At 38.6% G+C, this 24,742-nt stretch overlaps 1 protein-coding gene across 1 annotated transcript in view; it reads right to left on the reverse strand.

Moving 5' to 3' along the window:
- The window catches only part of GNPAT (glyceronephosphate O-acyltransferase), a gene marked incomplete in the record, with an annotated part of 1,227,276 nt that overhangs the window by 427,041 nt on the left and 775,493 nt on the right, over positions 1-24,742 (reverse strand). The window contains 1 exon segment of the mRNA XM_044063684.1: positions 10,317-10,396. Coding sequence (XP_043919619.1) covers positions 10,317-10,396 — 80 coding nt within the window.

The following is a 24,742-nucleotide window of genomic DNA, read 5'->3' on the forward strand; positions in this document are numbered from 1 at the left end:
AAGTCTGAAGGATTATATCTTCCACAATAATTTAATGAAAAGGCTTACTGCAGACTTAAGGGAGATGATATAATTTTCAAAAGCAAGTTCTACAGCATGTTTAAGAGATTTAGGTAAGTAATTAGCAGTCATAAAATATAACACAATATAATACAATACAAATATTTAACATCAGAAACCCACATTAACTAGCCATTATTCTATCTGTATCAACAAATATTTATTAAATCCTCATCTGCCATTACTGCAGTGGACCAATTCACCACCTGCTTGTTTGATACTTTTTACACTCCTTGGTAAATCGTTTATGAGCTGTTATTGTACCTACAAATTGTGTTGTACTGACGTAGTTTTTCTTACTATTATTGTCAGTATTATAAATCAACATATTTTTTGGTTTGAATCTCCTGACAAGCCTCAAGTTCATTATGGATCTTTCAAGTTTGGTAACAGGATTATCAGCTGATAGGGACGACCTCAGAGCATTTGGCTTGGGTCTTTCACTACAAAATAACAATGACACCAATGATTCTCTTGGTTCTGAATCCAACTGTGCAATAGTTTTTGATAATTTATTTAAACAACTTCGATCTTTAAGATCCAACATCTGGCATTTGAAATTGTTCAAGGCATACATTGCCAAAGGGATAACCCCTCGAGGTTTGAGAGTATGTATACAACCTCATGTGGGGGAAACAGACTCAGAGTTCAGCAGACAATGGTCTTCAATACAACAACAGGCCAGTATTTTTTTGTTGAAACCTTATCTAAATATTATGGTCGGGTTATTGATAAAGAGATTGACACAATGACCAAATTGGTAGATAATGTCAAACTATTTGAAGGTGAATCCTTTTATAATAAATATCTCAATAAAATAGCCACGGACCTGAACAATTTAGAACAACAACTTAGAAGTAGGAAGATCAAAAAATTCCAGAGAGATCAAACTAATTACCAGCATGGAAATCCTTTTTCAAATAGTACTAAGCATATGAGGTTTACACCTTCATTACCTAAAACTTCCAAAAGAAAGAGACCATGCTCCATTTTGAGAAAATCAGGTCATGAGACAGGTTCCTTGACTGAGGAAATCTCTTCTTGCACAGATAATGAGTTACAGTCAGTATCAAGTTCACCGTCAGCCAAGAGGACACCGTTGTCTGTCCCTTTAGGCCTAAGTATCAGCGGGGGGGACGCAAACATAGGAGGCATAAACAACATTCAGAGTCTGTTGAGAATGGTCATACAGAATTAGATTTGGATTATAACAGGAATGTTTTAAATTTGTCTGATTTTGTGCTATCTCCAGCCCATTTGGCAGTCCTTAATAAAGGTTTAACTTTCATTCCGGGTTTCATGGTGTCTGCAGATATTTTTGCTCAGGATTTAATGTCCTTTTGTAGAACGTTAAATTTGAGAATGTTTTTTGGTGACAATGATAACAATTTTACTGATGACAAGTTTATCAAAAATCATCTTTTTCTCCCCCTATGCATCCTTTGGTACATCAGTTCCAGAATAACATTCTCAAAGATCTGCATTTCTCCAGGTCGGACACATATTCCAAACGGAATAATGTAACTGCTGCTGAAAAACAAGCTATTCTGGAACTTCAAAACAACAATAATATTGTCATCATTTCTGCAGACAAAGGGGGAGCTGTGGTTCTTTTGAATTGGTGTGATTATGATCAAGAGGCTAAAGGACAGTTGTCTGATGGTAGATATTATTTTGAGATGCATATCAATCCCATTCATCGTTTTAAAAGACTAATCGATTATTTTTTAATTCAGGCTAGGGATGAAGCTATCACTACCAATGATACCATGCATCAACTTACCATTCAGGATCCGGCTAACCAATATATTTATTTTTGCCGAAAATTCACAAAAATCCCACCAATCCACTGGGCAGACCAACTGTCTCAGGAAAGGGTTATATCACAGAACCTTTGTCTCTATATTTGACTAAACATTTGAAGCCTTTGCTCCATCTTGTACGTTCTCGGTTACAGGACACTACAAATTTCCTGCAGATCATTTCAGATAGCCAATTGGAATCTGATTGGTTGATGTGCATACTAGATGTGTGTGCTTTATATACAAATATTCCACACGAATCTGGTTTAGAAGCCCTTGCATACTGGCTGGAAGTGGCCAGTTTATACAGACCTGACTTCAGCTCCTTTTTGGTTCAGTTAGCTAGACATGTTCTGAATAGCAATGTATTCTTTTATCAGGATGCTTGTTATTTACAAACAAAGGGCACAGCGATGGGTGCTTCATTTGCACCAATATATGCCGACCTGTTTATGGCCTTTGTCGAAAAACATCTTATCTATGATCATGTGGACATCTATTTGGAATACATTGACATTTAGAGACGGTTTTTAGATGACTGTTGGATGGTATGGAAGGGTGAGATAAATGTGTTACATGAATTCATATCTTACCTGAACAACAACCCATGGGCATTACAATTTACTGTTCATTATGATCTGAACAGCATTACGTTTTTGGATGTGATTATCAACAGACTACCAGATCACATGTTGAGTACATACGTCCAGTTTCCATCCACCACACATAGCCCGGAACATCCCAAAAATCGCAATTCATCAGAATAAAGCGCATCTGCTCTGATGATTCCTCTTTTCAGAGAAAAAGGAAGGATCTCACAGACAGATTCAAATCTAGGGGTTATGGTATGGGTTATGTATTGAAGGCCAGTAATCTGGTCAATTCCATTGACAGACAAGAATTTTTAAGTTACAAAGACCATAACAATTCGGCATCACAACCAATTAGATTCCTAACAACTTATGCCAGGAATTTTGACAACCTAATTCAAAATGTGAATAAACATTGGAATATTTTACAATGTGATCAGGAGCTAGCACACAACATACCAGAAAGATGTCAGTTTTCTTTCCGTAAAGGCAAAAATCTTGGTTCCTGTTTTAATCATTACAAGCGTGGGACACTGAATCAATCCTCTACATATGTACAATCTACACTATCGGGGGATCCTTTAGTTGGCTGCTACCCATGTGGACACTGCATCCATTGTGGCAAGGTTACAAAATCCAAACAATTTTCCAGCTGCAACAGCCTTATAGTTTATGATTAAATTTATTTGCTAATTGCAGTACTGACTGGTTAATATATCAAGCTACATGCACTTGTGGTTGCTTTTACATTGGCCAGACTTCTCGTCCATTCATAATCAGAATTTCTGAACACATCAGTAATATTAAAAACAAAAAGGTAACCAATGCATTGTATAAACACTATCTAACACACCCCACTGCCAGATTTTCTTTCATGGTTATTGACATCATCAAGGGCAATAAATTTAATAAAACTGGGTGGCACTCTATTTTAAATAATAAAGAAACAAAGTGGATTGTTAAACTGGGTGGATTGTTTCCACCTGGTTTGAATGAACAATTCTAGTATGGGCCAATAGGCTTTAAGATGGGTGTATTTAACTTACAACAGAAGCTGTATTTGACTTGCACTGAAGAAGGCTGTGATATTTTCCGGCCGAAACCGGTCTGATTTTTGTTGTTTTATTTGAATAAAGACAATTATGGAACACAGTATGCTGGCTGTACTCTTTTTGGCACTTCAAGTTATAAATCATGACAAAAAGTCATTGTATGTGAAAATGCATTAAATATTTTTATGGGGAAAGATTCAAGAGGGGGCCCCTATAAAGCATGAAACTTTTTTCTACTTTGGGTATTAACATAATTAGACAGAGCAGTCAAAAATGTAGGACTTCCAAGATGGCTGCACACTGAGTAACAGCTTAATTCTAGCTCTCTCAGTGTGAAAACAGAAACTTAGCAGAGAAAGCAAATGGACCTGGATTGTGGGTTAATTTCAGTAACTGGCTGGTAAGTGCACTGCCTGGATGCCAGGAAAAAAGAAATACAGAGGACCTCAAGGAAAACCAGCTACAAAAGGTGATGAAAAAACACTGACTGGTAAGAACACTGCAGCTGTTCAGCAAAAAGCAGGGTAAGCTCTAGACATGACTTCCAGTAACCTAGAGGAAAGTATAAAAGACAACTGTACACAGACCTGAGTAACATAAATGAAACGCTGATGAAATATATCAACTCAAACAATAAAAGGCTAGAAAAAAATGGAAGAAGCTTTAAACAGATATTCAGATGAAATGATAAAACTACAAAACACACAGATCGAAATGAAGAAAATGCTGGCTGAATAAGACACAAGAACAGATGTTTCAAAAAATTATAGAATTAGAGGACAGAGCACATATGGATAACCTATGATTTTCTGCAGTACCTAAAAAAATGGAAGGAACAGACTGTATTAATTTTATGAAAGCACAAATAAGCAAGTAAACTGGCATTCCACAACAGGAATTGTTAATTGTGTGTATGCTCCAAACATGGCTATGAGAGAACAACCCAGACCTTTAATACTAAAGATGCAATCTTACCAGCAGAAAAACTATGGCAGAAGGATAAAGTACTAAAAGTGGGAGACAACAGAGTGTTTGTGTAGAAAGACTACCCGTACACCAGGCAGAAGTGTAGTAAATTTATCCCACTATTCATGGAATGTAGAAAAGCAGGCATGAGATTCAAACTGCTGTACCCAGCTATCTTCAAAATATTTTTCCCTGGAGGAACAAAATAATTTTTTGATGAAGTTCATGCTAAGGAAGAAATACAAGCGTTTGTCCAACAAAAAATGAGTTGTGAAACAGAAGCAGATCCTGCTTCTTGTTTTTCTGGTAGCAAAGAACAGAGAGAGACTGTGCCAGTGAAACCTTTTCCTGCGTTTCAACAGAAGATGCTTGAGAGAAGGAAAGGAGTACAAGAGTTGACTTGAAGACTCTACAGTGCACTGGAAATGAAGCAGAGACAGGGTTTGGGAGATGGAAATGAATAGAACAAGAGAACCTAGAAATGTTGGACTTTCTTGGACTTTGTTAAACTTGCAGGGGACTCTAAAGCATATGCCCTACTTCATGTCATGAGTGTTTGGAGAATAAAATCTGTAACTTGGAAATCGACAAGTGTGGTATTACAAAGCAATAATTAATTTTGTGAAACATAACAGAACAAGAAATACATCTGGAAATACTGGATTTTTTGGACTTTGCTAAACTTGTAAGGGGAGTCTAAAGCATATGCTCTTCTTCATGTTATTAATGTTCAGAAAAACACTCAAGAAAGAGGAAGAGGAGGGTGAAAGTGAACTGTAAGTAAAACTTTTTTTTTCTTAATAGTACTATTTTTATGGTGCATGGTTTTCTATGCATGTTACAGTGTAATTTTTAGTTATTTTTATGTGTAATGGGGATACAAATGTAAACAGGGGTTCCTGTTTTTTTTTCTCACTTCTTATCTCTTTCTCCTTGTTCATTTTTTAAGAAATGCAGGCACTGTGATGTAAAAAATCTGGTTTAAAGAGCATGACGAAAGAAAAATGACTGTGCTTCTTCTCATTCTTGCATAGGTAAATGACTGGGTTAAGGCTAGTGACAAGTTTTACAGAAACCAAGTAAATGAAAAGAATACTGAATATTATAAAACTTTTTTCTAGTTAACATGGATATGCTTAGCAGTTTTGCGTCTGGTATTCATGCCTCTAGAAGACAATCTGATAAATAGAAATGTCTTGGGGAAAATCCAAGTGTTTTCCAGCTGGAAAAGCTATAAAGATAAGACAAATCAAGACAGTACTCAATAGAACCACATACTGTACCATGACTCTTAGCATGGATGACTTTCTATTAGGTTACCTCAAAGCCATATGTGTGGTTGTCAGTTTGGAAACATTTGTTCCTATTAGGAGGGAAAAACTTCAAAATCTGAAGATGTACATAGTTTTTGTATGTGTTATTATTATTAAGTTAACAGGTTTTAGGGGGGTATTGGGATGCATTTTTGTTTGAGGGTTTTCATTAAAAAAGAGTTCTGTAAGATGTGACATAGGCTCAAATGGAGATGACAAGAAACAACTGTATAAAAGATTAACCTGCCAAACAACACATTCATGTAACACAAAAGCTGGAACCAGACATTTAACAAAAAAGGTATATACATAAAAGGTGAGAATATTTTTTCAAGAATATGATGCTTTCTAATGTCTATAAATGTGAATGGTCTCACAGATAACTACAAAAGAGTAGTGAACTATATTAAAAAAATGTAAAGTGCATTACAGGAGACACACTTGGAAAGAAGTGAACATGTAAATGTGATAAAGTAGGGTCTTCAAGTGTGGTTATTCAGCAGAAAACCTGGGGCAAAGGAAAAGAGGAGTACTTATGTTACTTGCAAGAGGAGCTCAAATAGTGATAGACGAGGATAAAAAAGACAGTAATGGTAGATTTGTAGTACTAAGGGGCTACTGGCAAGGGAGGAGGATTACACTGGCATGTATTTATATTCTACCTAAAACTTCTAAAATGGAGCTTAAGAAAATTCTGGGAGAAATAATCAGCTTTTAGCAAGGAATATTACTTTTAGGTGGGGACTGGAATTTGATTTGCAGCAGTAAAGGTGTGTCAGGGGGCAGAAGGGAAAATATAACAAAAGAGAGTAGATTTTTAAAGAAATTTATGAAAATATTTGGCATGGAAATGTGAATTCAGTACTAGGAGTTCAGCCTGAATTTACATATTATTCCTCAGGGTACAAAAACTGGGCTAGGCTAGACAGAACTTACACTTCTCAGGAACATGTGCAGTTAATTGAAGGTTTTGATATGCATCCAATAACTATTTCAGATCATGTGACAATAATAACTAAAATAAAAATACAGGGTAATTAAATAAAAATGAGACACTGGCACTTTCCCGCCGTTCTGCTCAAAACAGAGGAATTTAAGGAATGGGTAGTGGACATTATTCAGGAGCTATTAGAGAAGATAAAAATTGCTTCAGAAAATATAGCTAGGGAGTGTGATAACATTTAAATGTGGCCGCGGTGGTTAGCGTTGTCACCTCACAAGAGGTTCTACCGTTCGATTCCCAGCTGGAACACCTTCTGTGTGGAGTCTGCATGTCCTCCTGTGGTTGAGTGACATTAAAGACATGCAGGTAGATGCAAGCATGAATGGGCATGCCTTCTTTGAAGGTTGGGCATCGGGCTGGCACCTCAGCACCGTAAAAATCCACTGCCAATCATTAGCGGACCGGATTTCTGCTGTGGCAACCCCCTAAAAGCCGAAAGACATTAGTTTAGTGAGATAAAATTAAAGTGGAGTTTAAAAATAGGGTGGAAATACAAGAAAGGAAGATATGGTTAAGAAGTAACAAGAATTATTTAGAGGGACTGACAAATGTTAAAGTATTGCAAAATAGGGGGAATCTCAAAGAACAAGAAGAGGAGGAGCAACTGCAGAATGCTAAACAGAAAATATGGGACTACCTCAATAATATGCAAGGTTTCGAAAGACTGCTGTTAAGCAACTGTTTTTTGATAGCACAACGACTTAAAACACAGAAAGTAGAAAGGGATGTCACCAAGTTTAGGGAGCCTACAACAATGAAGATAACAAGGGATCCTGTAAAAGTGTTAGAAATATTTCAAAAATTCTATGAAAGTCTGTACAAAGCAGATAAATACGGAAGTCAAGAAAAGGTACAAATGGAAATGTTTATGGAGGAATTAAATACATCAAGGTGAGAGACAGACGAGGCACAATTACTAACAGGATACGAGGAGATGAGAATAAAATGATAATGTATAACCACTCTACAGGAAAGTCCTCAGGAAGAGATGGTATTCATGTGGAAATTTGGAAGCTAGGAGGGAAAAAACTGATAAAGATCTGGAAGGTTTTATTTAACAGTATTTTAAGAGGAGGAGAAGTACTAACATCCTGGAAGAAAGCAGTCGTAGCTATAATACCTAAAGAGGGTAAAGATCTATGAAATCCAGCTTCATATAGGCCCATTTCAATATTAAACCATAATTATACAGTGTTCATATCTATAAAGGCTAAAACAATGGCAAAGGTGATGACAAAATGGATAGATAAGGATCAATGTGGTTTTGTGGAGGGGAGGCAAACATTAACAGACCAATGATAATCAAGAGGGAGGCACAATGTAAGAAAATACCACTGCTGTTGGTGGGTCTTGATGCAGAGAAAGCATTTGACAGTGTAAGCTGGGACTTTATGAGCATAGCAATGGAAGCATTTGCATTACCTGATAAAATTACAAGGTTGATTAGGAGGACATATGAGGGATCTGAGGCAAAAATTAAAGTGGGTGGGGTCTTCCCTGATAATTTCTGCTTGAGCAGTGGAACCAGGCAGGGGTGTCCACCCTCCCCTTTGTTATTTACATTACATTTAGAACCACTGGCAAAGAAAATACGAGACTCAGATATTCAAGGATACAACTGGTATGGTAGTCTAGAAAAGTTGGCTCTATTTCCAGATGATGATATTTTATACTTGACAAAACCAGAAATGGACATTACAGTGTTGTGGAAAATTTTGAGACAGTTTCAAATCTTTTCAGGATACAAAAATGAAATACACTAAAACAACGGCAATAACAGTAAATTAAGTACCCACACACAAACTAGTTCAGCAATATCCAGATTTATGGGGACATGATAAAATGAAGTATTTTGGAGCATGGATTAAAAATGATTCCATTGTGGCAGCTAAAGATATGTGGGAAGCTGCTAAACAAAACATAATACAAAAACTAAGGAAATGGAAGCTCTGTCATATGGATATCGACAGTAAGAAAGAATCAGTTAAAATCTTTTTAGTCCCTTTAGTCTTGTACAAAGGTCAGGCATAAATTTATCAACCACAGGAGAAATTGTGGGTAGTAATTAATAAAAAGCTGAAGGAATTTATCTGGGAGGGGAAGATGGAAAAAGTCAAGTGGGCTAAGTTTATTCTTCCAATAGTACAAGGCAGATGGGGATTACCCAATTTGAATGGGGTAATTTCAGAGCAACACAGTTAAGGCTCCTATACATAGCACAAGCAGAAAACTATTAATTCAAAGTGTTAAGACATGATGATGAAATGGGGAAGCTCAAGAAACAAGTAGAGACTGGGATTTTGGATGCAGCTTTTTAAGGAAAAGAACAATAATCATGCAGAATATTATATGCATAAAGTAGCAGAAAGTATTCTACAAACTAAACCAATACGGGAATGGAGAAAGGAGATTCTGCTGATAAGGATGACTGCAATTAGGGATTCAGACAATAGGTAAGAAGGGGCTGGAATTTATTGGAGAAAACTGGCAAAGGAATCAATATATTGGGAGCAAATAATCAGAGAGGGAAAGGAAAGACACCAAGAACTTATTTGGACTGCAGATTAGAGATTGCCTTCCCTATCAAGGATTGATATCAGAGTACAGGCAAAGAGAAAGAAATAGGGGTCCTAAATTAAAGATCAACACTGGTAGAGATTTTAGCAGAGTCTAGAATAGAAGCTGCAGTTAAAGGAATAATTAGTACAACATATAAAATACTGCCAGCAAAACATAAGAATCAATCAGAGGAGGTTAGAAAGGATTGGGAAGAGAGATTGGATAAGCAATTCACAAAGAAACAATGGGGGTATTATGTATGTATGTCTCCCAAAAATGCAACAAAGTCTAGAAGATTTAGGATTGTTGCTTGAAGTGTTTACATAGGTATTTTTGTACCCCAAGTAGACTCCAAAGAATCTTTCTGCAGGTAAACAGAAAATGGTAGAGGTGTGATCGGGAAGAAACTGGTAACTGGGAACATATTTTCTGTGAGTCTAATGAGTTGGCATAATTTAAATATTCCCTGCAGACTGCTCTGTCAAAGATACTGGGTGAGAAAACTGGTCTAACTAAGGAAATTATGTTTTTTTGAATTATGATAATCAGAATTGCCAAGACATTGTAAGCCTTGCTTGGTCTAATTATGGTGACTGCCAAAAAACAGTTACTAGAAAATAGAAATCAATACCTAAACCAACACTACCAGAAGTTAAAAAAAGATATTAACAGATAAAACAACTGGAATTGGGAACTTACATAGGGAAAAAATGGGAATTGTGGGATCAATACATGCAGTGGAGAAACAAGGTGCAAAAGAAGGCAGGATTTGAATGAGTTATGTAATGTTTCACTGACAATGACTGGTGCTACAGTTCTGTCTGCAAAGTTTGTAATGTATGTCTGCAACGCAGGTTATGTTGGTATGGTTTATTTTCATTTATATAAATGTAAAATTGCCTATGTCACGTGATAATTTAATAAAAATATTTCTTGTTCAAAGAAATGCAGTCAAAAATTTGTAACATTACCTTTATGGCTGTCCCTGCTGGAAAGATGAACTCATCAGAAAACAAATCACGTAGAAATACGAAATAATTATATATCTCCTCTGAAAGAAGAACAAATGTATACAGAAAACAATGAGAAAGTGTTAATTCCCTGTGAGTACAAGTTAACAGAGATACTAATTCCAACACTAAGATCATGAACCTCAATGTAAAATCATCAGGTGAAACAAAGGGGCAGACACAGGAAGCTACTTACGAAAACAATGAAACTCAAATTACATTGAATCACTTATGTTACATAAGAACTTCAGGGAAGAACTATTCTGGTACAGTTTTACAAAAAGCAAATGAGCGTCAACAAAAACATGTTCTTGAATTCATGAACACAGTGCACAAAGGGGGTTCAAGCCTTCTCGACACTATGTTCATTGGTGTTTAGTACTGTGATTCACAGGCATGCACTGCAGGGCTTAAAAGCGGGTATCAAAATCCTTTTATGTCTTGCTCACTGCACATAGTAGCACTCCTATGCTAAAACACATAGCAGGTGTAAGGATATCTGCCACAGATGGAAGTGTAGCCTGCACTGCAGGTATAGCTGCCATTCCACTGCTCTCCTTCCTGCATGGTTTCAGTGCTAACTTCAGCTACCTGACACACTGCAGCAAACAGTCATTTGGTGAGGGAAATAAGCTAAACTTACATAAACATATTCTGACTTGTGAAAAACATATACAGTTCCAATTCTTCTGGCAACCAACTAAATTTCTGCTTTTATGTATATATTCTGTATATGTTACTGCAATCAAGCCAACTAAATTCCTAACTTATGTCCCAATGTCATGCCAGTACTGATTCATAAAGTAATTTTAATAATCGGGTATGAAGGCAGAAGTAGGGTTATTACCATAATTAAGTAATGAGGAGTTATGGTGCTTTGCAAGAGTTCTCACTGGTAGGAGCTCTTCAGCATCACACTATTGGGGTGGGACAGTGTAGTGTAAGGCAGCAACTCTGCCTGCACCACAGGAAATTAATTGCTTGTAAAGATTTTCCTGGTGTGCAACAAAGCTATTTTTTAAGTGAGATATTACTAGCACTGGGAGGGACATTACTAGGCTGAAAATAGTAACACCACTGGCATGTATGCAGTTGAGGTTCTGTATGTTACCATATCATGACCACTCAAGTATTTCAATAATGGATCCTTCATGAATCATGAAAGATCATGGGGGGGGGGGGGGTTGCATATGCATTGTGTATTATGCTTGCACAGTGGAGCAAGATTACCCAAATGGTCTTTCTACATTATGCAAAGAGCTTTCTTTCTGAATTGCTACTGGCTTGGGATATAGCATACAAGCCCTGTTCCACTATGCAACGATTATGAACACTGCCCAGAAATTTAATTTTCATCTTCTCTGACATAATTTCATTTCTTGTTACTCTTAAAATTCATATTAGAGAAGACAGAACACCACATGCTATGGATAGACATTAACTATATTTTCAACAGCCCCAGTTTAACAGGATGACTTCTTCTAAAGCAAAATATGACCCATGAGATCAGAAAGCCAGTATCACAACCTGAAGAGGTAAGCCTCCTCCCTTCACACAAATGCCAGTATTCATAGTTAAGTTGTGCAGTATGCAGCTGATCAGCAATTCAGACATCCAAGTGCAGCCACAAGAAAACAAAGAAAATTGGGCATAAAGACAGCTATGCAAATAAGAACACCATGACATGCAACTGAAGTAGCACAGTCCACTAAATGTATAATGAGATGAAAATGAGGGAAGCAGACAGCAGGCAGCAATTCATAGCTGTCGGGCACAAAGTCACAAAAGTAGTATCTGTGTACTAAGCCTAAAACACATGTTGAAACAAAGTGTTGCATATGCTGCACTGGTGACATAAAAAAAAAATCAAAGCTTTAACTGCAACCCAAAGGACCACTTTGACTAGTAGCTCTGGTACCCACGGCACAGGTAGGGGAAGATGGCATGAATACCTAAGGGATGCAGCATGCGTGGAGGATTTCTCATAGAGCTCTGGAGAAGGCTTGGGCTCACAGAAATGGCCTGGCTGGGTATGCAGGAAGGCAGAGTGCTCATAACAGTTTAGGATCTAGGGAATGCCAACTTCTGGGGCCACTCTTCATAGCTTACCCAGTATTACAATATACATGATGTCAGTATGATGGGTAGAGTAATAGGACTTGGGAAATGACCTGGCAAGCATTGCAGGATAAAGCTGATGGTGAACTGCCTCTCTCCCCTCTCTTCTGGTAGGCCTCAACCCCTCTTCCCTGCTATGATTCACTAAACGTAAAAGCCAAACAGCAACAAACCAGTGCACACAAATAGTCCAAAAAGTAAATGAAGGCTCAACTCCCAAATAGACCTGAACGCTCTATTTAATTCAAAAGTACAAATACAATCAGCGCCACACTAAACACTAAAAAGGTGCTTCATCAGAGGTACAAAATAGCTGAACTGCAGTTTAAATAGCAGCTGTTTAACCTGAAATGAGGCTAAATACTTTTGACCAATGTGAGTACAATTTATAAAAACACTCGTCACTAAGTAAACTGTTGTCTACACTAAAACTGTTTGATTCAACAAATCAAAAAGGCAGAACATTGCCTAAAAAATGTACATAATAGCTTACACTTTTATGAAAAGTTAGGTGGAATAACACATTAAAACACAATCAGTTTATATTTCTTAAGCACTTGCACTAACTTGTGTAAACTGTTATATCTATAAAACGGCTAATATAACCGTCGTGTTATTTAGATTTTGTTTTAAACACACCTAGAAAACAGATTATTGGCAGAACAAGCCTTAAAACTGAATAATAATATCCTTAAGAATTTCCTTAAAAACATTAAAGAACAAATAAAAACTCAAAACTGTATTAAACTTGGTGATTTGAAGCTCTCTTATAGATGTCCCTTGGAAAAATACCTAGGGATACATCTATCATTTTACCTCATATGTGACTTAAGCTTCAAGTAAGGTGCTATATTGCAGCTTTCGTTCAAGCCTGGTGGATAAAAAGCATCCAACTTCAGTTGCCAGAGAAGCTCTTTAGTTTCCAGCAACAGGGAAGTGGGTCCCCCCCTACTAGAAGTTGGTAGATGGTCAATACCCATAAACAAGAAGGCATGTTCAGGGAATACATCAATGTGTTTGGCTAAAGCGTTCTCATTTTTCTTGTTTTTGATAGCATAAACGTGCTGGTAAATCCTGTCTTTAAACCTCCTGTCGGTCTTCCCGACATAGAAGGCCGGGCAACAGGAGCAACAAGCAATGTATATGATTGACTTTGTGTTACAATTTATTCTGTGACCGATGGTAAATTTATTTTGACCCTCTACGGAAAAGGCACTACCTGTTTTAATGTAGTTACAATAATTACAGGAACCACAGGTAAAAGACCCCTTAGTTCTAGAAGAAAGAACTCCGAATGTACTAGTTTGGAGAAGGTCCTTTATATTGCTTCCCCTCCTAAAGACCATCAAAGGCTTGTCACCAAGTTTGTTAAGTAACAAACTATTACTAGAAATAAAAGTCCAGTTCTTATACAAAATATCCTGGATCTCAAAGGAGTTCATGTTATATGTAGATATAAAACTACATGGAAACACCTTATTTAAAGAGCTTTCCGTACTAACATCACAAGGACTTGAATTCAAGTTAACAATCCCAGGTGGTTCATCAAACACAGCCTCCGATGAAGTCATAACAAGAAGTGGTTTATAAAAACCACTATTTCTTTTATGTCTGACTTCAGTTGTCAAATCATCTATCAGACGCTGTGGGTACCCCCGATTTGTGAACAAGTTCCTTAAAGTCTCACAATCAGATGAAAAATCTTCAAGTTCACTACACATACGGGCGGCCCTCACGCGAGTTGCCCTTTACTATAGCTCCTTTTTGTTTAGAGGATGTGAACTAGAATAGTGAAGAAATGAGTTCACATAGGTGTCCTTCCTAAAATTTTGATCTAAATGAGCGAGGTGAGGCTACCCTAGATAACCTGACATCCAGATAGTTCATTGCCTCTGTGCCAAAACTATGTGTAAACCTCAGGAAAGGAGTTGTGCTATTCAAATAGTTAACAAATTGGTCCGCTATACTGGAATCCCCTTTAAATAGGATAAAAATATCGTCCAGAAAGCGGGTATAAAATGTTATTTTATCCCTCCAAACTGGGTTCGCGAACACAAACCTCCTTTCCCAGTATGCCATAAATAAATTGGCTACGGCTGCTCCACAAGGGGAGCCCATGGCCTGCTGTTTCTGTATATGTAGCGTCACTCTCAAAAATGAAGAAGTTGAGAAGTCAAAATGATGTCAAGCAGTTCCGTAATGTTATTGATCTCACTTGACGGTGCTCCTAATTCAATCAGGAGGAGCTCTATCCACTCTAAGGCCACTAGATGTGGTATAGATGTATATAAATCTACTACATCTATGGTCAAGAAATTAGTTCCTTCTACCTCAGATATGTTGTTAACTTCGGATAGAAAGGACCAGGAGTCCTTACATATACTAGGTAATGATTCCACATATTTCCTAAGCAAGGAATCAACATATTTAGAACAGGGGTAAGTGATGGAAGCCCTTCCATCGATGAGTGCTCTCATAGGTGGATCCCCAAGGTTTTTATGAACCTTGGGTATCCCAAACATCGAGGGGGTTCTAGCATACATAATGTCGATGTATTTAAAGGTGTCCTCATCAATTCTTCCACTAATAAACAGGTCTCTAAAATATCCTCTTGTTCTTTTTGTACAAGTGTTCATCTCATTAGTGGAAGACTTATGACAAGAATCAGAGTCTAACACCTTGACCATACGTTCAACGTAGTCACTTTGCTCAAATATCACTAACCCCCCCTTAATCATTTAACAATTCTAACACCTGCGCTAAGCGTTAAGAGCTGAAAGTTGTTCCTTTGAAATATTAAACCGGCTAGGGCTGTTTCTACGTGTGTTAGCCATATGTCTAATATCCAGTTCGCATACATGTTCGAACATTTTTAATGTGACATGAAGGGGTGGATTAAAAACACTCGACAATTTTAATTTAGAAGAAGATTTTTCAGTGTCACTAAATAATAATTTCAGGTTCAATTTCCTTACGTAACACTTTAAATCCAACAACACCTTAGCTACATCACATTTTTAGACGAACAAACGTATTACCCAAGGCTAGCAGCTCTACCAATTCGGGTTCTATTGACAGTGATGAAAAATTGTAAATTGTAAAATCACCCTTCTTGTTTAAAATAATTCTTGGTATAGCATCCTCTGCCTCAAGATAAACATTATGAGTTAATTCCAATTCCTGTTCCCCCTGCGTTGCCTTTGGTTGGTCCTGTTCCCTAAAAAACCTTTTTCATTCTCTTTATTTTGATTAACATTAGTTTCATTAAAGGAGCAGGTAGCTGGTGTATCTTTTTGACCGCTATTCTTCTGCCCCCTATTTTGGTTTCTATTACTTCTACGGAGGGGTTGCTCCCCTCTCGTGTTATTGGAATCACTATCAATGTTGTCTAAATCATCTGTGTTTTCGGCTACAACAGGTTCAGGTAGATTAACATTTCCGTGATTGACTTGGTAATACAAGTTAGGGAAAGCCCTATCTTTAGAATAGGCAAGCCTGTCCCTATAAAGCTTCTTTGATTTGTTAACTTTAAGCTTAACCATATACGTGTCTATGCTGGAAAAAATACGTGAATGGTCAAATCTAAATTGAACAAACGCTCTGTCAGTTTGACTCTAAGACACTAAAACTACGTAAACTACAATTGGAAGTAGCGTATTTCAAACAATGTTTATCTGAGGGGATTATACCCAAGGGGTTGAGATCAAGTTTTACACCTTCTAATTTAATTAACAGCACTGCTTTTTCAACAGACTTAAAGGCCCTGTTTCAAACGCAGGGAATCCAACTACTGGAACTATTAGTTAAACATTATTCTGCAGTGATAGAATCCATAACTGAGGAAGTGTGTTTGTTGGACAGTGAAATTAAAACTGACAGAGCGTTTGTTCAATTTAGATTTGACCATTCCATTTATTTTTCCAGCATAGACACGATATATGGTTAAGCTTAAAGTTAACAAATCAAAGAAGCTTTATAGGGACAGGCTTGCCTATTCTAAAGATAGGGCTTTCCCTAACTTGTATTACCAAGTCAATCACGGAAATGTTAATCTACCTGAACCTGTTGTAGCCGAAAACACAGATGATTTAGACAACATTGATAGTGATTCCAATAACACGAGAGGGGAGCAACCCCTCCGTAGAAGTAATAGAAACCAAAATAGGGGGCAGAAGAATAGCGGTCAAAAAGATACACCAGCTACCTGCTCCTTTAATGAAACTAATGTTAATCAAAATAAAGAGAATGAAAAGTTTTTTAGGAACAGGACCAACCAAAGGCAACGAGGGAACAGGAATTGAATTAACTCATAATGTTTATCTTGAGGCAGAGGATGCTATACCAAGAATTATTTTAAACAAGAAGGGTGATTTTACAATTTACAATTTTTCATCACTGTCAATAGAACCCGAATTGGTAGAGCTGCTAGCCTTGGGTAATACGTTTGTCCCGCTCCGGCCTAAAAATGTGATGTAGCTAAGGTGTTGTTGGATTTAAAGTGTTACGTAGGAAATTGAACCTGAAATTATTATTTAGTGATACTGAAAATCTTCCATTCTAAATTAAAATTGTCGAAAGTGTTTTAATCCACCCCTTCATGTCACATTAAAATGTTGAACATGTATGCGAACTGGATATTAGACATATGGCCAACACACGTAGAAACAGCCCTAGCCGGTTTAATATTTCAAAGGAACAACTTTCAGCTCTTAACGCGCTTGCACTTTGCAGGTGTTAGAATTATTAAACCTGACAAGGGGTGGGTTAGTGATATATTTGAGCAAAGTGACTACGCTGAGCATTATGGTCAAGGTGTTAGACTCTGATTCTTATCATAAGTCTTCCACTAATGAGATGAACACTTGTACAAAAAGAGCAAGAGGATACTTTAGAGACCTGTTTATTAGTGGAAGAATTGATGAGGACACCTTTAAATACATCGACATTATGTATGCTAGAACCCCTGATGTTTAGGATACCCAAGGTTCATAAAACCTTGGGGATCCACCTATGAGAGCACTCATCGATGGGAGGGCTTCCATCACTTACCCCTGTTCTAAATATGTTGATTCCTTGCTTAGGAAATATGTGGAATCATTACCTAGTATATGTAAGGACTCCTGGTCCTTTCTATCCGGTTAACAACATATCTGAGGTAGAAGGAACTAATTTCTTGACCATAGATGTAGTAGATTTATATACATCTATACACATCTAGAGGCCTTAGAGTGGATAGAGCTCCTCCTGATTGAATTAGGGAGCACCGTCCAAGTGAGATCAATAACATTACGAACTGCTTGACATCATTTTGACCTCCAACTTCTTCATTTTGAGAGTGACGCTCTACATACAGAAACTCAGGCATCGTGGCCATGGGCTCCCCTTGTGGAGCAACCGTAGCCAATTTATTTATGGCATACTGGGAAAGGAGGTTTTGTGTGAGGCAGTTTGGAGTTCAAAATAACATTTTATACACTTTCTGGGCGATATTATTTTTATCCTATTTAAAGGGGAGTATAAGGATAGGTTTAGTGCTATTTGAATAGCACAACTCCTTTAACTCCTTTTACACATAGTTTGGCAGTTTTGCAATGAACTATACGGTGTGGGTTATCGGTTAGCTCGCCTAAACAATTTCCACCGCTTCATTTTTAGGAAGGATTTTAGGAAGGACTCCTATGTATAAACTGGTTTCATCCTCTAAATAAAAAGGAAACCTCAGTAAAAAAAAACTGTTGAGGTAAAGGGGCAACTCGTGAGGGTGAAATTGAACTTGAAGATTTTCATCTGAATGCTGAGACTTTAAGAACTTGTTCACAAATGAGGGGTACCCACAGTACCCTGATAGATGATTTGATGATTTGACAACTGGACATAAAAATAGTAGTTTTTTACCAGCCACTTCTTGTTATGATTTCATCGGAGGCTGTGTTTGATGAACCACCTGGGATTGTTTCAGCGAATTCAAGTCCTTTATGATGTTAGTCACGAGGAAGCTCTTTAAATAAAAGAGTTTCCGTAGCAGTTTTATATCTACATATAACATGAACTCCTTTGAGATCCAGGATATTTTGTATAGAACTGGACTTTTAGTAATAGTTTGTTACTTAACAAACTTGGTGACAACCTTTGATGGTCTTTAGGAGGGAAGCAATAAGGGGAAGCTCCAAACTAGTACATTGAAGTTCTTTCTTCTTCAACTAAGGGTCTTTTACCTGTGGTTCCTGTAATTGTGTAACCTGTGTAAAACAGGTAGTGCTTTTCCGTGGGGTCAAATAAATTTACCATCGAAATTAGAATAAATTGTAACACAAATTCAATCATATACGTACTCATATACTGTTGCTTGTTGTTCTAATGGGAAGACCGACAGGAGGTTTAAGACAGGATTTACCAGCATGTTTATGCCTATCAAAAAACAAGAAAAAGTAGAAGCATTTCAAAAACACATTGATGTATTCCTGAACATGCCTTCTTGTTTATGGGTATTGACCATCTACCAACTTCTAGTAGGGGACCCACTTCCTGTTGCTGGAAACTAAGAGCTTCTCTGGCAACTGAAGTTGGATACTTTTTGGCCACCAGGCTTGAGCGGGGCTGCAATATAGCACCGCGGAAAGCAAGTCCACATATGGTAAAATGATAGATGTATCCCTAGGGTAAAATCAAAGGGACATCCTAGGTATTTTCAAATCACCAAGTTTAATACAGTTTTGAGTTTTTATTTTGTTCTTTAATGTTTTTAAGGAAGTCTTAAGGATATTATTATTCCAAAACATTTCTGCAATAATCTGTTTTCTAGTGTTTGAAACAAAATCTAAATAACCACAGCCGGTTATATTGTACGTTTAAAGATATAACAGTTTACACAAGTTTATACAAGTGCTTAAAATATAAACTGAGTGTGTTTTAATGTGTTATTCCACCTAACTTTTTCATAAAGTGTAAGCTATTATGTAAATTTTGAGCAATGTTCCTATTTTTTGATTTGTTGAATCAAACAGTTTTTAGTGTAGACAACAGTTTACTTAGTTTTGTTTTATAAATTGTACTCTCACATTGGTCCAAAAGGCGATTTAGCCTCATTCCGGAATTAAACAGCTGCTATTTAAACTGCAGTTCAGCTATTTTGTACCTCATTCTTGTAAGTTAAACAGTTGTGGCGATTGTATTGTACTTTTTGAATTAAATAGGCGTTCAGGTCTATTTGGGAGTTGAACCTTCATTTTACTTTTTGGACTATTTGTATTAAGCTGGGATAGAGTCGCTCTCAGGTCTATTTGGGAGCTGAGCCTTCCATTGGTTTGCTGCTATGATTCACTGGCACAACCATCAAGGGGTAAAAACAGACGATGAGGTTCAGCCTTCTTCTTGATGGTTCTCATTCTTCTTCCTACCATGCCAGTGGCACCATACACATAGTGATACCAGATGAAGAGGACAGAGAGGTGGTTGCCAAAAAAGGCAATTGTCAACTACAGCCAGGTATCCACAAAAACACATGCACAGCTGCATCTGGCAAAATGCTTGTAGCAGCAGTGGCTGACACACAGCAGTACTTTACAAATGTATGCAGTGCAGGAGGTGGATGCAGTAAAAGATGGCACAGGCAAAATAGTACCAACATAAGATAACATCTCATAAGCTGATGGACTAGCGGTTCCAAGAACATTTCTACATGGACAGAGGCATTATATGAGCACTGTCTGACCTGTATGTCCCACAAACTGGACTGGGAGGAATAAATTGAGTTCCCATACCTGTACATAAGGTATGAGTAGTACTTGCCCTTCTAGACACATGGACCCTAAATAAATAGAAGGGGACCTCAAGTACAATTGTGTACACTTGGCATAAATGTAGACGTTCGAGTGTATTCACTGTTGCAGTCATTACATTTGGGTAATCTGCTGGCAGGTTGCCCTCAGTCAGCCTGAATTCCAAAGTCTTGGGTCCTGCGTCAGTTGCGGTCTTCTCTTCTTTGACGTCAGGTCATCAGGGGTATAAAACATGCAGCCGACGCCATTTTCTTTAGTTTTTCTTGCCCCGAATGTCAGGTGCCCCCAAAAAGGTAGCCTCTAGAATGTCTTTGGTTGGTACTCTTCTGAGAAAGGCTGCTGAAGTAGCTGCAGCTCTGGTGGAATGAGACCTAATGCACTTGAGCACAGGTTTACCATGGTGTAAGTAGAAGAAACGGATGCAGTGGCTTATCCACTTTGAAACTGCCTGCTTTGAAATAGCCTTTCCTTCTGATCCTGCAGCATATGACACTACTAATTGCTCAGTTTTTCTTAGAGCTTTAGTCCTGCTCAAGTAGAATCTTAGCTGTCTGTGTACGTCAAGGAATGCATAATTCGCTCCCCTTTGTTCTGTGGATTTAGATAAAAAGTGGGCAGATGAATTGTTTGGTTAAGAGCCACACTGGAAACCACCTTAGGCATTAAAGTACGATTTGTCTTCAGAGACACCCTGTCTGGGTAAAATATGATAAAAGGCTCTACAGCCATGAGGGCCTGTAGCTCGGAAACTCTTCTTGCTGAAATAATAGCTAGTAGCAGAGCTGTCTTCCATGATAAGAACTATATATCAGCGGTAGCAGCTGGTTCAAATGGAGGCAGGGTGAGCTTTTCCAACACATAATTGAGGTCCCATGCAGGTAATGGTGCTCTTCTAGGAGGCCTTACATTTTTGGCTCCTCTAAGATCATGCTTTAGTAAAGGATGTGAAAAGAGTGGGGCTCAGTATTGTAATGAGCCGAAATGGCAGAGGCATGGATTTTGATTGATGAGAAAGACAGGCCTTTGTCAAGCATCTCAGTGTTAAGTATTGTAATATCTGAGAAATATGTGGTTCTGCTGTATCAGTTCCTTGTGCTTGATTCCAAGCACAGAATCTCTTCCATTTGTCAGCATAAGATTTTCTAGTACTAGGCCTTCTGGCTTCCAAAATGACATCCATCACAGCTTTACTGAGAGGTGTCGTTGGTATGATTAGCCATGCTGCCAGGTTCAGAGTCTGTAGTTGATTGTGCAGGATCTGATTGTTTTGCTGGGACAGTAGTTGTGGTCTTTGAGGCATGGTCCAAGCTGGGTATTGAGACAAGTTCCTTAGGACTGGGTACCAGTATTGGCGGGGCCAGTCCGGGGCAATTAATATCATCTTTGGCTTCTCGTCTGACTTTTAGGAGGACCTTGGGTAGAAGAGGCAGAGGAGGAAAGGCGTAAACTGATTTTCCAACTGAAGGATAGGGCGTCCACTTTCCGTGCTTGTCTGTGATAAGTCCTTGTGCAGAATCTTTTCAATTGATAATTTTGAGTAGAGGCAAACAGATCTATGTCTGGACTCCCCCATTTCTCTGTTATCATGCTGAAGACTTGTGGATTTAGCTTCCACTCGTGAGGATCCATAAGGTTTCTGCTTAAATCGTCTGCCAGAGTGTTTTGTTTTCCTGGCAGGAATTGAGCTTGAAGATGTATTTGGTAGGTCAAAGCTGTGCCCCACAGTGCCATGGCTAATCTGCAAAGGGGGTATGAGTGTGTGCCCCCTTGCTTGTTTATATATCACATGACTGTGGTGTTGTCCGTCTTTATCAGTAGTTGTCCTGGATGAAGTAAGTCCTTGAAGGCTGTTAGGGCATTTTGAACAGCTAGCATCTTTCTGGTTGATGTGTAGATGCATTTGTTTTGGTGCCCATATGCTCTGAATGCATGTTCCTGCCATGTGGGCCCCCCAGGCATAATCTGATGCATCTGTTGTTAAAGTTTGGCTGGCAGGGGGTAGAGTGAAGGGCCGTCCCATGTTTTGGTGACAGGCCTTTGCCCACCATAGAAACTCCTGTTGCAGGCAGGGAATGACAGGAATCATTGTTTCCAGACTGTGTGCATGTTGACTCCATAAACGTTTTAGGAACCAATGAAGTTTCCTCATATGCAGTTTTGTATATGGAATTAGTAGGATGCAAGATGCCATGAAGCCCAGAGCCTGCAGAATTTGTCTTGCAGAAGACTGGATTTTTGTTGCCATCAGTTTGAAGTAAGTAGTCAGTTGCCTTTGTTTGTCTGGAGTGAGGTAAGCCATCTGGGCAGTTGTATTCAAGCTTGCACCCAGGAATGTTATCTTTTGAGAGGGTACCAGTTGTGATTTGTTTTCAATTATTGTGTACCCCAGGCATGTTAGAAGCCTTTTCAAAAATGCCAGGTGTCGAAGCAGAGTGTCCTTGTTCACTGCTTGAATGAGACAGTCGTCCAAGTAAGGATATATTTGTATACTTCTTTGTCTGCAAAATGCAATTACTGGTGCCAGGCATTTTGTAAAGACCTTGGGCGCAGTAGGTAAGCCAAAGGGCAGTGCAGATAATTGGTAATGCATAAAGCCAGCCTTGAATCTGAGGTATCTTCTGCATGACTGTCTTATTGGGACGTGCAGGTATGCCTCTTTTAGGTCTAAAGTCACTAGCCAAGCATTCTTGCCCAGCATGGGCAGAAGTTGCTGCAAAGTCAGCATTTTGAATTTTGGAATGTCCAGGAATGTGTTCAGAATCGATAAATCCAGTATTGGCCGCCAGGCCTTGTCCTTTCTGGGTACCAAGAACAGTCTTAGTAAAAACCTTGTCCTTTTTCCTGTTCTGGTACTGTCTGAATGGCCCCCATATCTATGAGGGACGTAACCTGTTTCTGTGCCTCTGCCCACTGATTTTTCAGCAGATCTGGCCACCCATTCGCCCTTGGCAGAGTGTGGAAATGGAATCTGTATCCCTGTGATACGATGTTTAGTACCCAGTTGTCCTGGGTTATTAACTGCCAATTTTGAGCAAAAAGCGCTAATTTTCCCCCTACGGCCACTGCCAAAAGATAAGTGCTTGGTGTAGGCAGACGGAAGTCATTGGGATTGCTTTCTGTAGGTTTGCGCTTTATCTCCTCCAGCTTTGGAGGTGGATGCGTCCCATTGCTTTGACCTGTATGAATCTTGCGCCTGGTATCTGGAACCCTTAGGGCGTCTGGATTTGCCCCTTTGAGCTCTGTCTGACACAGGAAAGGACCAATTTTTTGTAGGCTAGTGTCTACTGAATCTTGGTGGCTGCACTTGTAAGAAATCTTTAACAGTTTGCATAGACTTAGCTTTGTCTTCAATTTTCTTTAAAACCTCTTCTGCCTTAATACCAAACAGAGAATCATGCTGTAAAGGTGCATCTAGCAATTTAGCTTTAACATGATCAGGCAAATTTTGTTCCTTTAACCAAGCATGCCACCTAATCACAGATCCAGTAACTTCGGCCCTGCAGGAGGCCTCTAAAGAATCAAAACAACATTGCAAAGTATGCTTTCCAAATTGTTCAACTGCATGCAATAATTACTGCAATTCTTTATTTTCTGCACAATCTGAAATCAGCATCATTTTCTGTTTCAGCAATCCCATAACATGTTGTTGGTAATTAAGCATATGAAATTGACAGTTTAAGAAGGCCCTGACTGCCAAGGTTGCAGATGTATAAACCTTTTTTTCCCCATCTGTCCAGTGCCCTTGAATCTCTGTCGGAGGGGGTAGGATTTTTTGCTGTTGAGGCCTTAACTCCCTTTGGACCCTGTGAAATAGTTTCAGGATCAGCAGCAGGGTTTCTAAATAAGAATTCATGTGAGTCAGGGACGCTATAATATCTGTCAGGCTTACTGGGAGCCAGAGGTAGAGAGTCAGGGGTCAAGCTTGACTCCGAAAACACATCATCCACAATGTCTAAAACAGGGGGAATGGCTAAAGGTTTGTGCTGAGGGAGAAGTAGGAAATCCCTGAGCCTCTTTTTTGATTCTGAGAAGTCTTGACTCTCCCAGTGAAAATGTTCCCTCAAAGTATGCAAGGTTTCTCCATATGAATAATCCTCAGGAGGAGATGCAGATGGAATAGACTCCTCAGCATCAGAATCCTCATAAGGAGGTATAGATAATTCCTGATCAGAAGAGGAATCAGAAGAAACAGAAACCTGATCTGAAGATTCATAATCAGTGTCTTGCCTAGGCCTCTTATCTGGAGGGGGATGGGTACCCCTGATCAAGGTGATAAGGTCTTCAGCCATTTTGATCATCTGTTTTTTAGGCATAGAGGCCTGTGCACGTGGCTTATGCGTCGATTTTTTAGTTTTAGAAGTTGCTTTTGTCTTGGATTTTGCAACTGTCATTGGTTTGATGTACATATGTTGAGGTCTGAATACACCCTGAGAAGACGGTGCCTGCTCAGCGGCTCCGGACTCATCCAAGTGAGATGCGTCTGTCGGGTCC

Source organism: Protopterus annectens, chromosome 1.part0 (genome assembly GCF_019279795.1).
Source record: "Protopterus annectens isolate FY-2018-M chromosome 1.part0, PAN1.0, whole genome shotgun sequence".
Lineage (NCBI taxonomy): Eukaryota > Metazoa > Chordata > Ceratodontiformes > Protopteridae > Protopterus > Protopterus annectens.